Below are 16237 nucleotides of genomic sequence, written 5' to 3'. Positions count from 1 at the left end.
ACAGTAACAAAACATGGCGTCCAAACAAAACTTAAAGCCCATTTTGTTGCTGAGACCTCTTGTCCCATTCCCTGAACCCACTCTTCACATTCCCATTCTGTTTACTGCTTCAATCTTGATCATGATTCATGGGTTCCTTTTCATTGGGGTAAATGGGGCTTGTTTTAAGAGGAAAAAAATGATGAGTTCTGCAACATCCTTGTCAGCCTTGAAGTCTGATCTATTGCTTCTCTTGTATACATGTTTGACACTGGCCGCTGTGGGCATTTCTTTTCCATGCTTTTACCAATACATGCATCGCCACATTGTAAAGCATTATTGGCTTTCACGTGCCCTGCAACTGCTCCAAACACATTAGTTGCTATTGCACTCATTTTCTGCATTAGCCATTAAACGAGTTCCCTTTTAATGTTGGGTCGTTTTCGTGTACTTGCCTCACAGTCGGGTAAACCTTGAATCCGTGCAAAGCATTTTTAAAAATTGTTTGCCCCTAAAAATACTGGAACCTTAAACCCAAGTCAATCTCTTGGGGTTAAGCGGGAAGTTGTGATCCCTCTTATTGCTTTATTGTGGGAGAGGTCACTGTCCTCTCTGCTGGCGGCTGCAGATAATCTGCTCTGAAGATATATGAGGCTGAGCAAAAGAGAGTTTGAGCAGACTGGAAGAGAAGGAGCTCTTTCTTTTGGCTTTTTGCTGCTTATTAAGGTCCTTTTCTTTCGGTTTTGTAATCAAAATTGCTTTCAGTTTTCCAATCAACGTTGCCCTCTCTATCAGCTCACGGATCACTAGAGAGGTACTTTTTGGCAGCATAGTATCTTCCAACTGTTCAGTCATCCAGCTGGGCCAGCTGTTTTTAAGAATAAAAATCGACTCTGACACGGGCCGATTTTTACTGTGCTGCCTCCTTTTCTTTTTTTTTTCCTTTCTTTTAATTCTAATCTTATTTTAACGACTACTCATTTCAAATGTTTAATCTAATATTAAAAATTAATAGATTTAATCACTTAAATTAATATTTTAGAACTCTTTTTTATGAGTGAGCTTAAACAGCTGTGTAGGGCTTAAACTATTAATTGCCCTGAGACTCAAGCTAATAAAAAAATAATACACTTAATCTGATTGAAAGTGCAGTTTGAAAACGAGAAAAAATGTTGTGTGCTTGCAACAAGTAAGATGGTGCATCAATTTTAATTTTAAAGGTCAAACCCCATCAATGATTGTGAAATTTGAAGTTGGATGCTTCACACACAATTAATGTATTAAGAGATAGATGATGAAGTGGCATTTTCAAGATCAGACCCACAATACAGTCCATGAAAGATATTCATCTATAAAACATTAATTACTCACATTCAAGACTCTAATAATGAAGATCAATTTGCAAAATGTGAAGAAAAAGTTGAGAAAAGTTGCAAGCTTTTAAGTAAAATACAAAGAGTTAGTACACTTCCTTCTAAAAAGCATATGCAAGCTTTTAACACCATGATGATTACAAGGAAGAGTTAAGAGTGAGCTTGAAAGTTGGCCATCGGAATCATTTGTTGAAGTCAGAGACTCTTCCTGCAGCTCAATATATATATATATATAAAGGTCTGCAGGCTGCAGCCAACTGCATTTTGAAGATGAATGCTTTCAAAAAAATCTTTGAACTTCACCCGTGTCATGATGATGATGATGATGATCAGTTGTGAAGTGGGTTTGCGCCATTTGGTGTGAGTCTTTTCTCTTCTTCTTCAGGGAGATGGTTGCCGTGTAATCTGAAGCCATGGCTGGGAGGAACCCTTCTGTAGTTGAAGCTGTTGCTGCCAGTGCCACCATTACTGTTGCTGCTTTCTGAACGTGAAAAGCGCTGCAAATTGGCCCTGCAGCCGCATAGCAAACTCACCCCCAGAAGCATGAGGACATAGACAATTGATGCTTTATTGTATCTCATGATTCTCCCCTCTTTGGGCTTGTGATTTTGCTTTGAGAAGTGACTGATGTAATTGATCGGGAAAAAGGCCTTATGAATGAGACAGTCCTGTCTCTTTCTCCCACAATGGCAACATTGTAAAATCCCTTCGCTTAGGTGGTTGCATGGATCATCAGTGCAACTGAGAGCTATGCATGACACATTTCACCATAAATTCTGGATTTATGTTCCAATAGGATTATAGGAGGATCTCTAGCTTTTTTGGTAATTCACAATTTTTCACTGTTTGATCGAGCTAGATCTCCTTAAATATAAAAATTTACCCTGTTGCCTGTTGGCGAATAATTGATAAAAGGTCAAACCTTATGAGTCCTCAACAGTTTTTTCTGCTTCTAGAACTTAAAATAATGCAATGAGATATTTTAACTTGATTTTTTTATACTTGATGGTTAGTCATGATTAAGATTCTTGGTAATCATTTCAACATTACAAATTATGAATTTCAATTTTTTAAAATGTGAACTTATGGTTAAATCATTACTTAATTACTAAAATTTAAGTTTATAAAAGATAAATTTTTTTAATAATTTAATTAATATTTTAACACTCGAAGACCATCCGATTATAACCCAAAAAAGTCCTAACTTGCCCTAATTGAACAAAAGAAAAGTTCTCCTCTAATAAAAAGAAAATATATATATATATATAGTTAAATACTTTTTTGCCCCTATGGTTTAACAATTCTATTTTTTGTCATCGATTTCATTTTGCGTTATAGTTTTTTGATAATGACTAAAAAGGAGATAGTACTTCAATCCAAAATTTGAAAATTCATGTAAGCATCTTTAAAAAAATTTGACAAATATCCATATACTTAATAAAAAAATTTTAAACTAAAAGGATTAAAAACCTTAAAAAATTAAATAAACAAAAATTTGGAAAGGGGTGGCTCACCCCAAAAGGCCAATTAAAAAATAAAAGGGTTGGCCCTTGGGGGTGGTTTTGGCCAACCCAAACCGGCCAATGGTGGCTCGAGCTACCCCTTTATTTATTTTTTTTTTTTTAAATTTAATTTTTGAAGGTTCTTAATCATTTTAGTTTTTAAATTTTTCATTTTATTTTTATTTTTAATTATGTATCTGAACACGTGTCGATTTTGTAGGGGCATTGACATGAATTTCAGTTAAATTTGGACAGAAGTTAAACTGAGGTACTATCTTCGTTTTTAACCGTTAGATACTATTCACGATGAAACCGAAAGAATAAAAAATAAAGTTGTTAAATCACGTGACAACAAAATATTTAACCAATTAATTAATAAAAGTTTGAGATTAAGAATATGAAAAGATGGCATGTAATCATTCCTTCTATTGTAGTGTATTCGAACAGAACCATCGCAGGATCAGAAGACTTCACAAGATACATCACCTGAGAGGGACGTTCATGATAAGAAGGAACGGTGGTCATGTTATATACATCGATCACTTGATTCACTTGATCCAACGGCCAGAGATAACCTTCCATTTTCCACCGTGGATGAACATATTCAGGTCGTTGATCGCTCTTCCACTATAGTACCGCCATTCAGTATTCCCAGTGTCCCACAGTCAAACGTGAGAATCCAACTCTTAAACCCCAAACAAAGCCAAAAACCTCGAATGCTAAGCCCAAGAGCGACGACGACACTCCGTTTGAGCGCCATGTCTGGCGCTAAGATGGTAACCTCGTCGTGTTCGTCATCAGCGTCGTCGTCGATGGCCCTGAGAAGTCATAGCCTGCACTCGCAATTCCCTTCGAGTGGTCCGAGATTCTCCAATGGAATTGTTCTTCGCGGGAACCGTGTCTCGTTCGCTTCTTCTTCGACACGCTTCGCTCACGCCTCGCTGCGTTGCTACGCGTCGTCGGCTGGCTCAGATAGGGTTAGGGTAGAGAATCCTGTTGTGGAAATGGACGGTGAGGTTTTTGAACCCCGGGTGATTGTGTGTTTAGCGGTGGCCTGCTTGGTTGGCGAGAAAATGGGGGAAACTTGAAGCTTTGAAATATGTTTTAGATCAAGAGTTTCATTTCGATAAATAAACTGAATATTTCAACTAACCTGAGTTGGTGAATGTTTTTGTTTTTTAAGTTCCCAATATTGAACTTGATCGTTTTCGATTTTTTTTTCATAGTTTTCTCTGCAACCAAACGGAACACTCGTTGTTTCATTATGCTTTTTCCCTTCTGAAGAATCTATTTGATGTTTTTGCTTGTATTTTTTCCTCTTAGGTGATGAGATGACGAGGATCATATGGACAATGATTAAAGACAAGGTGTGAATTTTCATTGAGCGACTTCCTTCCTTTTTTTTTTTTTTTCTTTTTTTTTTTTAATATTGAGAATGAATTTCTATATTGATTGTAATTTTGTTTATTGGGGAATTCTGGTTTTCTAATTGCAGCTTATATTTCCACATCTGGATTTGGATATAAAGTATTTTGATTTGGGAATTTTGAATCGCGATGCAACGGACGACAAAGTTACTGTAGAAAGTGCTGAAGCAGCTCTTAAGTAAGTAGTTGACCGGAAAACAGGTTATAATGCATCTGTCATGCTAAAGTGATTGGTATTAGATATAACTTATTTCCTTCCCGTTTTTGTTTATTGTTTAGCTCCCCTGAATCATATGAAAAGGAGATAGACTATTAAGCCTTGCGTGTGTTCACTAGACAGTATTGTGAAAAATTCATTGGGCGAATGCTGTTGTGATAAGGACATATAGATAATTGGTTAGTGTCCCCATTATAGCCATATGTGTGTTGGTACATGATAGGATCTGTGATATTATGATGCCTATAGAAGGCAATCGTTGATGCTAGTAAAGTGCAAAAGCTTCAAGAATAGGGGTACAAAGGCCTGGTGAAAGTGGTTGTATGTGGATCATTGATTATAATGTTTACTCAATAGATTAGCATATTGGAATATAATGATGGATACTATTTGTAACCAAAAGCCGTCATGCCAAGGGTTTTGCCACTGTAATTGATCTGTGAAGGACTGATACGAGGAAGGATTTAGCTGTTTGCTAGTTGAAATTATAGTTATTGAGGGTGGATGATCGGGAGCTTCTTAAAGATCAGGAGTTGTAAAAGACAGCAGTATAGAGGATTGTGTATTAATTACATGTAATGATTGGTGTAGAGAGACTTTCATAGTGGCGAAAATTAAGATTTTAAGTAACGTGGTTTGTACCAGCTGCTCACTGGGAATGGTTCATGGAATAGTTGTCTTGAGGCACAAAACGAAAGCAAAGCATAGCCCAATTTTCGCACTGAATTAAAGAGTATTTTACAGTTTCTTGTTCATACCTTGACGTTTTAAAGTCTGAATGATATCTGAGACCTTTTTCTGCATTTCATTCTAATCATATACATACTGCAGGTACAATGTTGCAGTAAAGTGTGCTACCATTACTCCTGGTTAGTAATTCTTGTTTTTCTGGCGTCTCTATTGTTCTCTTCTATTATGGTTGCTAGGAAACATTGTTTTTTTTTTTTTTGTTTACAAGTAATATCACGAGAAGGTTAGATTAAAAGCGCAAAAGGCACAGCTCAAGTACTAAGAGAGTATACAAGAGAAACACCTAGCTAGAAATAGAAAATAAGTCGAGAAAATCGTGAAAACTAACAAACTTAGATCTAAGGCAATTGTCTAAGTGGTACAAAGTTTTGAAGAAGAAAGGCTTTAGTTCATCCACTAACCCCTCTTGATATTTTTTTTCATAACACCCGTCTATACGACCCATGAACCTCATAACACCACCCACCCCATGAGCTGCCATTACGACTCTCCACAAAGGCCTCTCTTTCATGCACATAGCACCAAAGCTACTTCCCCAAAGAGCACTGTTGAACAATAGCAAGTTTCGGACCCCAACCCTCTCAAAAATCAGGGAACATACCTTGAGCTAACTAATCAGGTGAAATTTGAACTCATCATCTAGACCGTCCCTTAAGAAATCCTATTGTAGCTTTTCTATGCTATTGGCAATGCGAGCAAGAAGGGGAAAGAGAAACATAAAATATGTAGGCAAACTGAAGAGGGTACTCTTGATTAAAGTAATCGTTCCACCCTTAGACAAGTACATTATTTTCCAACCCATCAAACAACGCTCAATCTTCTCAATAACACCATCCCAAATTGATTTGGTCTTAAAAGGAGCTCCTAGCAGAAGGCCAAGATACTTCGAAGGGAAAGAAGACACCCCACAACCCAAAATACTGGCCAACCCAACAACATTATTGACATTGTCCACAAGAACCAAATCTAACTTGGCCATATTAACTTTCAAACCGGATACAACTCCAAAATATAAGAATAATACATGCAAGTAATAGATGTGATCTTGGTTATCCTGTCAAAAAATCAAAGTGTCATATGCAAACCGAAGATGGGAGAAGTTAGCCTAAAGGAAGCCCCCATCTACAGTGGCATAAATCATTTTACTAAGAGTGGAGGAGATAGAGGATCTACTTGTCTCAAACCACTAAAGCTTTTGAAGAAACCGAAAGGAGAACTATTCACCAAGACTGAAAAAGTGTCGAAGAAATACAATGTGCTATTCAATTACACCATTTCTCTCAAACACCACACTTCCTCAACAAGAACAAAAGAAACTCCCAATAAACATGATCGTAGGCCTTCTCAATATTCAGTTTGCAAAGCACACCTAGAGCACCAGATCTGATCCTACCATCCAAGCACTCATTAGCTATAAGAATGGAGTCTAGAATTTGCCTACCTCTCACAAAGACATTTTGGGGCTTCGAAATAATATTGTTTACAACCCTTTTCAACCTATTGGCTAGGACTTTGGCGATAATCTTATAAACCCCACTCACTAGAGGTAAATTTGAAAAAACGGAACATTGTTTTATGGATGTTGACCATGCTGGCCCTTATATTGGTTGATATGGTTACCAAATACATAGAATTTGTTGGTCTTGCAGCTTAATCATGAGGTATTGATATTATTATGAATAAATAATGATTCTGCAATTTCATATTTTGTAGATGAGACCAGAGTCAAGGAATTTGGGCTGAAGTCTATGTGGAGGAGTCCCAATGGCACAATCAGAAACATCTTAAATGGTTTGTATTTTATAAATAAACGTTTCCTCATTGAAAGGAAAATTATAAATGCATTTGGTTTTGTTATTTAGTCATTTGATATCGGTTGTCCTTCATACGAATTACTGCAGATGGTTGGGCGTTCTTGATTTACATGAGACATTTGTTGTAACAATGTTGCCTAATTAAGTATAGGCATCAGCTTTCTTAGTTCCATATGCAGGATTTTTTTGTTGTTGGCAAAACGTATTAAAAGTAACTGTTATCTTTTAAATTAAATTAGTTAGCTATAATTCTATTTCCCAGTTTCTACAGCATCATATCAGGTTTTTCTTATTTTCTTTGCACAATTCACTGAATCATATCCCTGGAAAAAGGAGGTAATAGTCAGTTTGTGAAAGTGGAGTCCTCATGGGCATGCCAAAATAGGAGCTAGTAGTTGTCCCAGCTTTTGAGTGACCTATTGCGAATGATACATGTTATTTGATAGAAAACCATGAACCTTATATATATATATGTTGGTTATTTGAAGTTTTCCTTCTCTCTCTCTTACTTATTCTTTTTTTTTTTTTTTGGTGGAAGGTGGGGTGGGGGGGAGATGGCAGTGTGTTCAAGGAAGGATTTTAAATTGAAAGCTGGAATTGGGTCTGCGATACAAATTTGATAGAACCTACTACCTACTTAATAGCAACTTTTCTTATTAAGCAGAGGATATTGAATATAATTTTTTTTTGTGGAATCTGATTCTGCATCTGTATTGAATGGATGTGGTGTGTGTCACCTAAAAAATAAAATTTTAGGTCAATGCATCATCTTTTCAGTCAATTTTTGTGAGACCTTTTTTTCCCCAGTTTTTTTCCTAATGAAAGGATTGCTAACTTCTGTAGGTACTGTTTTCCGTGAACCTATCCTATGCCGTAATATTCCCAGAATTGTTACTGGTAATGTTTTGTTTCTGTCATAATATCAAATGTGAAGTTAAAAAAATTGTGAAATGCTGTTCAGTACTCATTTCCAACTCACAGGTTGGAAGAAACCCATATGTATTGGTAGGCATGCATTTGGCGATCAGTATCGAGCCACTGATGCGGTCATTGAAGGGCCAGGAAAGCTTAAAATGGTTTTTGGTAAGCTGATTCAAACTCATAGATGAGCTGAATTTTTTTTTTCTATTCTCACAAGTATTTTATGTTTCTTAGCAATTCATCTCTCTGTTTCTATCCCTCAGTCCCTGAAGATGGAAACACGCCAGTGGAACTTGATGTTTTTGATTTTAAAGGACCAGGCATAGCGCTTGCTATGTATAATGTTGATGAGGTTTGTCTAATCACATTTTCTATCCTTTAAGTATGCCTTTCAATATGTTGATTTTGCTGTTTTGACAAAATTTTATGTACATTGTCAGTCTATCCGAGTTTTCGCTGAATCGTCCATGTCGATGGCATTTGCGAAGAAGTGGCCCCTTTACTTGAGCACCAAAAACACAATTCTTAAAAAATATGATGGCAGGTGACCTTTCTTTCTCTGTTCCAATTGCTGTTTCTTTCCCAAATTCATCTGAACTATAGACCTTCTTTGGTATATTCTGCCAGCCTCCAATTTCAATCTGTAAAGAGCGGTGTTCACATTTACTATTGCAGGTTTAAGGACATATTCCAGGAGGTCTATGAAGAGAAGTGGAAGCAAATGTTTGAAGAGAATTCAATATGGTTTGTCTTGTCCACTGTGAACTCAGGCTTTCTTTTTGTGCGCTTAGCATATTTTCAAATAGTTAACTGAAGGTTGATGTGGCTTTCAGGTATGAACATCGGTTAATAGATGACATGGTTGCTTATGCAATGAAAAGCGAAGGTGGATATGTTTGGGCTTGCAAAAATTATGATGGGGATGTGCAAAGTGATTTACTTGCTCAAGGTGCTGTTGAAGAACCTATTCTAACTTTTTAGGTGTTTGCTACATAACCATTTTGGACATTTTCTTTGTTGTGGCCATAGCCATTTTTTGTGCTCATGATAATGAAGTGTATTGGTTCATATATTTTCTATAATTATACTCTTGAATGGGTTATTGGTTCAAGAAGTTGTACAAGTAAATGGTTAATGACTAGGGATTAGAATAATTTTGGCTTAAAAAAGGAACATTTCAATTGAGTTTTTTCCTTAAAAAATATACAAGTGGTCTTGTGAGATTTGGCTGTTCATATGTACTGATAGCAATGTGTTTGCTACTTCCTTTAGCCATTCATTTATTTGTTTTTGTTTCTTCATTTTTATGGAGATTTAGCTTTACTTATTCAATGTCGATAACCTTGGGTTTGTACCATCGGTCAACTGTCAGCTCCCTGTCAATTTAGGGCCCTAGGAAAGCAAAATTAGGTAAAAAAAAAAACAGTCTTGCTTACTGCATAAAAGTTTTCATCTGTGCCAATAAGTGGAATACTGTGGTTATGACTCTGCTGATGCAATGGGATGCCAAGATGGATGCTAAAGGTGACCCTAGTCTAGTACAAAATAAGGAAATAAGGAACTCTACTGCTAAATCATGTATGCTATAGTTCTCTTTATATATGATTGGTCATTCTTAAAGTTCTTGAATGCAATGCCAAATGTTGAACTGAATATATGAATGGACCCCTTGTCTTTGTTAATACGAACGACTATAAAGTGTTCATTAGTTCTATGCATTATTTAGTGAAATTGACTGAATGTTGGTTTCTTTCATGCAGGATTTGGCTCCTTGGGCCTCATGACTTCTGTGTTGGTTTGTATCTGATTTTCTGTCTTTTGTTATTAATGCTGACCTTAATATTTTGGTCTTGGGATTGTGCATGCAAAATCTTAATAACCGCAATTTGTGCAGTTAGCCACTGACGGGAAGACATTAGAAGCTGAGGCAGCTCATGGGACTGTAACTCGGCATTTCCGATTACATCAGAAGGGGCAAGAAACCAGTACAAACAGCATTGCTTCTATATTTGCATGGACACGAGGGCTAGAACATAGGTCAGTTTGCTGTTTTGAATCAAATTGATGCTACATCTTTCACTTTTAAAGTTTCGTCCTGACAATATCATTCCCAAAAAATCATTGCCAGATGTTCTCAGTTAACTGACAGACTCTTCATCATTATATTGGACTTGTATACACATATATAGAGTCAATTGCTTTTTTCCCACTTTTTTGAAACAACTCCAAAACACTGTTACTCTATATAATTATTGAATCGTATTTCTACATTTTTAGGGATTATCTACCACCTCTACTTTCTCTTTTTTTTTTTTTTTGGGGGGGGGGAGGGTATTAAAATATTATTCTTTTGAGAAATGCTACACAAACTCGCATTCTCACACTTCAAAGTGCACACTTCTTTACATGACACTAAAAATTACCTTTAGATTTTAGATGAATCACTATTTAATCTTTAGATTCAATGGTGATTTTTAGTGCCACATCAGGAAGTGTGAAAGGGGGAGTGTGTAGCATTCCTCTATTCTTTTTTTTTCCCTCTAGCAAGAGTTCTCTAAAATTTGCCATAGGTGTGACTGCATGTTTACTCTCTGTGAATTATCGTATTAAACTATGTTGAGTTCGCAGAGATCTCTACCCTTTATATATAATTAGCTTTCAGTGCCATTTAACAATATCAATATTTATGTTGGATTCTTTTGTATGTTTACCTTAGCCTGTTGATTGTACCAATCAATTTTTTCTCTCTTTTCCCAGGGGCAAGTTAGATAAAAACGAAAGGTTGCTGGATTTTGTTCACAAGTTGGAGGCTGCATGCATTGAGACTGTGGAGACGGGCAAAATGACCAAGGATCTTGCCATTTTGATCCACGGGTCCAAGTAAGTTGCACCTTCCCTCCATTGTGCACTTTGGGGAATCAGTTGCTTATAATTTTTTTTTTTTTTTCTATGTTTGAATGACTTTTCTGCATATTTGGAATTCAGAGTGTCATGACGAGAATAGACGTACAATACCACTTCATGATTCAAATAATCATAAAAAGAAGGCATTAATTAATCTGAGGAATGAACCTCTCTGCACTTGTCGTACATAATAAGCTTAATCAATTGAGAACTTGGGCATCTGAAGGTCTAGTATAGAACTTTGGTCCATCTCTCAAATCTATAAAATAATAATAATAATAATAAATAAATAAATAAGGAAAAAAGTAGGTTAATCTGATTTGTAATTATATTAACATTTTTTCCACAAGCCAGATTTTTGCAAAAGCACCGACTATTGATGAGTATACTCGTTTCCTCAATCTTGTCGCATCACTCGAGCCAACTTACGTCAATTTTTAATTACTTTGATGATATTGGTGTCCGCAGGGTATCGAGGGAACATTATTTGAACACTGAGGAATTTATTGATGCTGTTGCACAAAATCTTGAGGTCAAGCTTCGAGAACGTGTACTGGTTACCCTATGAGATGGTCATTCAGGAAATCCCCAAGGCAGGGAGAATTTTGTGAGTGTTCGTTGTTAGACTTATGGGCGAATATCTTCCTTTCTCATCTACACATACTGCACAGTGCTTCAAACTTGTTTTACATTGGCAATAAGGTCTGAGATTTAGTGCCAATATATAATTTAAATTTCCTACACATCTGGATTTTTGTCATATTATTTGTCCTTTTTTTTTTTTTCTTTTCTAATTGAGTAAGGAAAAGGGTTAAATGAAAGGTTCATTTCCACTCCTAATCCGAAATGGAGCGATCCTAAAAACAAAAATGGGGTGTGCTACCCAACAACAGACCCAAAACGAAAAACATCAGTGTGAAAATATAAACAAAGGGTAGGAAATGGGTCAAACAAGTCTCCACCATAAGATCAAAACAGTACAGATTAGGAAGATAGTAACCCATAAAACAACATGCAGCAAATAACAAAAGGAGCTGCAAAATACAAAGGAAATAAAAATACAGGGAAAATAATAATAATAATAATAAAAAAGCAGTAATAAAGCACGCTGAGGAGCAGCTTAAACAGAGGATGGGGCGGAGGAAGACCGGCGGAAGAGTTTCTAGCAGAAGCTCAGAGAACATGCACCAGCGCGTGGGGACCATGCGGCGTTGCGTGGTGGCTAGAACAAGACGATGGCAACAACGATGGAAAGCTAGGAGGCCGGTGAAGACATTGGTGTGACGCGTCAGAGCTGTGGAAGATCAAAGGGCAACATATCTGTATTTTAGAAAACCAAATCTAAGAACCACCAAAAAACCTTGAATGACGCCTCTGTAGGGGTGGAACACGACCAGAGGGAGGTGACCAGGCGGGGGCAAGGTGGTCAGGGAAAAGGTGAATGGTGGTATCACTGCTTAGAGGTAAAAAAAAAAAAAGAAGAGGACCAGTTATAGATGAGGGAAGGGAGGCGACCGCACTAGGCAGAGGGGAGAAGGGAGAAAGCAAAGTATCTCCCTCCTCCCCCAAAAAGAGCCCCTTCTTTCTAGAGAGAGAACAGAGGAAAAAAATTTGTATCAAAGGCACCCTATGTTTAATTCCTTTGGTTAGATTGTTACATAACAAAAGTTGTTTTTTATTTGTCCATGTTAAAAGTACTGGAAAAGTGGAGTTTTCTAATTAAATTAAAATTTGTTAATGTTTTTTAGAGGTTTTTTTAAAAAAAAATTATTTTAAAAAGTGTTTTAATGTGAGAAAGTAATTTTGAGTATTTTATATTTTGGGTTATTTGTTTATGTTTTTGTTTTGAAAAAGAAAAGCAAAAAGGAAAAAATAAAACAAAAGTGTTTCTATAGAACAAGTTTTATGATTTCTTTTATTATAAGGGTTCGAACTTATTATTATAATATCACAAATTAAAAACCTACAATATAAAGTTTTTTTTTTTTTTCTAGTCGAATGATATAAAGTCATGATTCACCTAAAAGAACTGATTAAACCCATTGGACCAATGGTTATGAATTACATGTCAACTCTTGGCATAATTATTATTTTTTAAAAAAAAAACTAGGTTAAAATAATTTTTTTCAATCAAGTTTATTAAATTAACATATTTTTTTAGAACTGGTGAAAGAATTTATCAATTTAGAAGAACCCCCAATTTAACTCTTTATTATCCTATTAAATGGCAATTCCCACTAATCACCGCCGATATTACAAGACAATAAAAACCTGAGACTTCTTATATGTATTTTCAAATCAACTACTAGATTGGTAGGATCTACAATGGTTACAGATCCATATTAGTTGATTTGAAAAAGAAATGTACGAAGATATACAAAAAGATAAATTCTATAGGTACCAATTTTTTTACCAAAAGATGGGAAGGAAAATGATGTGAAACTTAGTCATAGTAAGATTTATTTTGATTAATTGTTTTTATTATTTCTAGTGAATAAGCTCCATATTATTTTAATACCTATATATTAATAAAAGATTTGATATTCCTAATATTTTTCATTTTTCTTTTAAAAATAAAAAGATCGTTTTTCTAAAGATCTCAACTTATCCCACAACTATCCGGATAGGTATCCAAGAAAGCCGCCTTAATTAATTAATTAAAGGCGTTACTTAAAAAAAAAAAAGAAAAAAAAAAGGCTTTTACGGCCCACCAGTATCTAAAATCCAAAATGCCTTATTCCCTAATAGACATCTACGGTCCAGATCATTTCTCATTTTTCATCACTCGAAAGCCCGAGACCGTTTCTTGTTCACTGAGATATTGTGTGAAGAAAATTTACAAAGCTCTTTTAGGGTTTGAGAATTCAAAAGGCAGAGAGAAATGGCGTTGCCGAAGGCCAAGGAGATCGTTTCGTCCAATCCGGTCGTCGTTTTCAGGTTTGTCTTCGTTTATCAAACCGTTTCGTTTTTTGATTTGATGATTACATATTTATACATATATGGACGTTGATTTCGCGGTTTGTAACCACAGCAAGACGTACTGTCCGTTCTGCGTGAGCGTGAAGCAGCTGTTGACTCAATTGGGAGCGAATTTCAAGGCTATTGAGTTGGATACTGAAAGTGAGATTTTTATTTTTGAATCTACTGGTTTATATGGTTTTGCTTGGAACTGGAATTCCAATTTTCGGTTGTTCTGTATATGAGTGGAATTGAGGTCGAATTTAAATTTCATCGAAGCGGTAGCGAGAATTTTTAATTCTAACGTCAATTGATTATGGAATTAAATCCAATCCTTTGTGTAGAAGGATTGGTTTTATTATAGCTTTGCGTATATTTGCTTCAAATACTTTATCTTAGTAATTTTAGAGAATTATAGCTTTAGCCATCATCCTCAATTCCATTTCCTTCTTTCTTTTTTCCCGCGAAATTCCGTTTCCGACAGATAACATTAGTTTGCTATATCTGCTTTCATGTAATTTAATTTTTGATTGCATGTGTTAGAAAGCCACATATAATAGATGCAATATTAGCATGATTTTAGCGTAATTGCTCTATCTTGCCTTAAAAAAGTTTGAAAGTGTGTAAATGCATAAAAAGAAGTAATGCATTGTGTTGTGGGGCTCTGGTAGTAAGTTTTGAGGACTATCATGATTTCATGATTTCTATTCTAGAAACCGAACAATGAAGCTGTTGCTTCTTGATTACTTCGATTGGATTATGATTCTCTAGATTTTCTAGGATGGCTTTATGGTAAAGTTCTTAAATCCTAATCATTACTTTTAATTAAATGGTTCAGATTTTACCATCTCGGGATACAACTTAGTGGGATACAATAAACTAAAATAATGGTTAGGATTTTAAGAACTCCAACGTGAAGTTACCCTAGGAAATATTTAGGGGTCATGACACACTTCATTCATTTATTACAAGCCGGACCTTTTTATTTCTCTGTGAAATATTTGTAGTGTGCAAATGGTTAACTTATGTTGTGTGTGTTTTGATGTGTTGAAGGCGATGGAAGTGAGATACAAGCAGCACTCGCTGAGTGGACCAAACAAAAGACTGTGCCCAATGTATTCATTGGCGGGAACCACATTGGTGGCTGTGACGGTAGGATCTCAATCCCCTAAACAAACTATAGGATCACTAATCACATTTATATCGATATGAATTTAAAGATTACTTGTTTGTTTTGGGCCCTTTAGGTTTAAATATTCTATTCTATTCTATTGTCTTGCAGCTACTACTGCTCTGCACAAGGAAGGGAAACTAGTTCCTCTGCTGACACAAGCTGGAGCTATTGCCAAGCTTTCTGCTTGAAGAAATGTTGTTATCTTGTTAATGAGTAAAGTTTAATAAGTGGTAGCCTTATGGTGTTTCTGTATTTTGTGTCAAACTTTTTCAAAATCCTAAATAAACTTGGACTTGAAGTTGTGTATTGAGGTAGAATCTAGTGGGTATTTGAGATTTTTGTTTTGAAAATTTCCTGATATTCTTATTACTCCCAATCAGAAGATATAATTGTGCATTGCTTATAGGTTTAGAGTTATCTAGTTTGTCATTTTAGGATTTGATTATTCTTACTCAGAATAATAAAATTCCCTTAGGAAGTTGTCACAAAGGGGATTGATTGGCACTCTTGGCCTTTGGACACGGCATTGTGGTCCACTATGGGTGTATCGTGTATGCAGCATGTCATTCGGATTGAAGGCAGTTGAGCCGAGGCCCTTCTCAGGGGTGGAACCAAAAATTGTGATATGGGCACAAAACTATCAAAAGATTTTTTTTTTTTTTTATGGGTGGGTATGCCGTGGGTGATAGGAGTGTACGCCATCTCTTCTTTCTCATAAACGGTCATTTGTCTTCTATCTTCTCGCTCTCGCACCTCTTCCTTTCTTTCTTTCTTTCTTTCTTTTTGTCTGCTTTCTGCAACCTTCTATTTTCTTGAAACCCACAAATAGCTGACAGTTTTCTGGGCTGGTGTTGCCACTGCTCGGTGGTCTCTGGCTACGGTGGATGTCAGGACGGTCGTCCCTCATGGCTGCCAGCTTTTGGTGGTGGATTTCCCTTTTGTTCGGTTGTTTTCTTGTTGATTTTTCTTTGAGAACTGAAAATTGGAGAGAAGTGAGTAATTTTGGGGATTATGGCCGATTAGGATGGAGATTGTTGGGTGGATTTTGATAGAAGGGAAGCTGGGGTACTGATTTGGCCAGATGGAAAGTACTCTAGCCAAGCGGCGCACGACTAAGCCCACAGGCTACGGTGTTCCTTATTTCATGCAAAACTTGTGTTGTTTCTAGTACAAGCAAGACATTTGAAATTCTTGTCAAAAAAAGGCATTTGAAATTAA

At 36.1% G+C, this 16237-nt stretch overlaps 2 protein-coding genes across 2 annotated transcripts; both read left to right on the top strand.

Annotated features, from left to right (window-relative positions):
• The first annotated feature begins 3499 nt into the window (after positions 1–3499).
• Positions 3500–11647, top strand: LOC132181361 (isocitrate dehydrogenase [NADP], chloroplastic/mitochondrial-like). Its single transcript, XM_059594551.1, has 15 exons — positions 3500–3865; positions 4178–4221; positions 4350–4459; positions 5330–5367; positions 6962–7039; positions 7906–7959; positions 8044–8145; positions 8247–8335; positions 8424–8527; positions 8659–8727; positions 8817–8932; positions 9744–9778; positions 9878–10020; positions 10741–10863; positions 11356–11647. The coding sequence occupies exons 1-15, from the start codon at positions 3571–3573 to the stop codon at positions 11453–11455; spliced, it is 1500 nt and encodes a 499-aa protein (XP_059450534.1). The 5' UTR covers positions 3500–3570; the 3' UTR covers positions 11456–11647.
• A 2007-nt stretch (positions 11648–13654) lies between these two features.
• Positions 13655–15329, top strand: LOC132181469 (glutaredoxin-like). Its single transcript, XM_059594703.1, has 4 exons — positions 13655–13824; positions 13919–14007; positions 14899–14997; positions 15128–15329. The coding sequence occupies exons 1-4, from the start codon at positions 13769–13771 to the stop codon at positions 15205–15207; spliced, it is 324 nt and encodes a 107-aa protein (XP_059450686.1). The 5' UTR covers positions 13655–13768; the 3' UTR covers positions 15208–15329.
• The last annotated feature ends 908 nt before the right edge of the window (positions 15330–16237 follow it).

Source organism: Corylus avellana, chromosome ca5, assembly GCF_901000735.1.
Source record: "Corylus avellana chromosome ca5, CavTom2PMs-1.0".
In the NCBI taxonomy this organism is placed as follows: domain Eukaryota; kingdom Viridiplantae; phylum Streptophyta; class Magnoliopsida; order Fagales; family Betulaceae; genus Corylus; species Corylus avellana.
The sequence above is the reverse complement of the archived record's forward strand: the minus strand, read 5'-3'. Positions and strand labels throughout refer to the sequence as shown.

Bases quoted from the DNA above. Each gene is read 5' to 3' on its own strand.
- LOC132181361 (XM_059594551.1), top strand. From the start codon at position 3,571: ATGCTAAGCCCAAGAGCGACGACGACACTCCGTTTGAGCGCCATGTCT. The intron at 5,368-6,961 runs GTTAGTAATTCT...CATATTTTGTAG, and splicing joins GTGTGCTACCATTACTCCTG to ATGAGACCAGAGTCAAGGAA. The intron at 8,336-8,423 runs GTTTGTCTAATC...GTACATTGTCAG, and splicing joins CTATGTATAATGTTGATGAG to TCTATCCGAGTTTTCGCTGA.
- LOC132181469 (XM_059594703.1), top strand. From the start codon at position 13,769: ATGGCGTTGCCGAAGGCCAAGGAGATCGTTTCGTCCAATCCGGTCGTC. The intron at 13,825-13,918 runs GTTTGTCTTCGT...TTGTAACCACAG, and splicing joins AATCCGGTCGTCGTTTTCAG to CAAGACGTACTGTCCGTTCT. The intron at 14,008-14,898 runs GTGAGATTTTTA...GATGTGTTGAAG, and splicing joins TATTGAGTTGGATACTGAAA to GCGATGGAAGTGAGATACAA.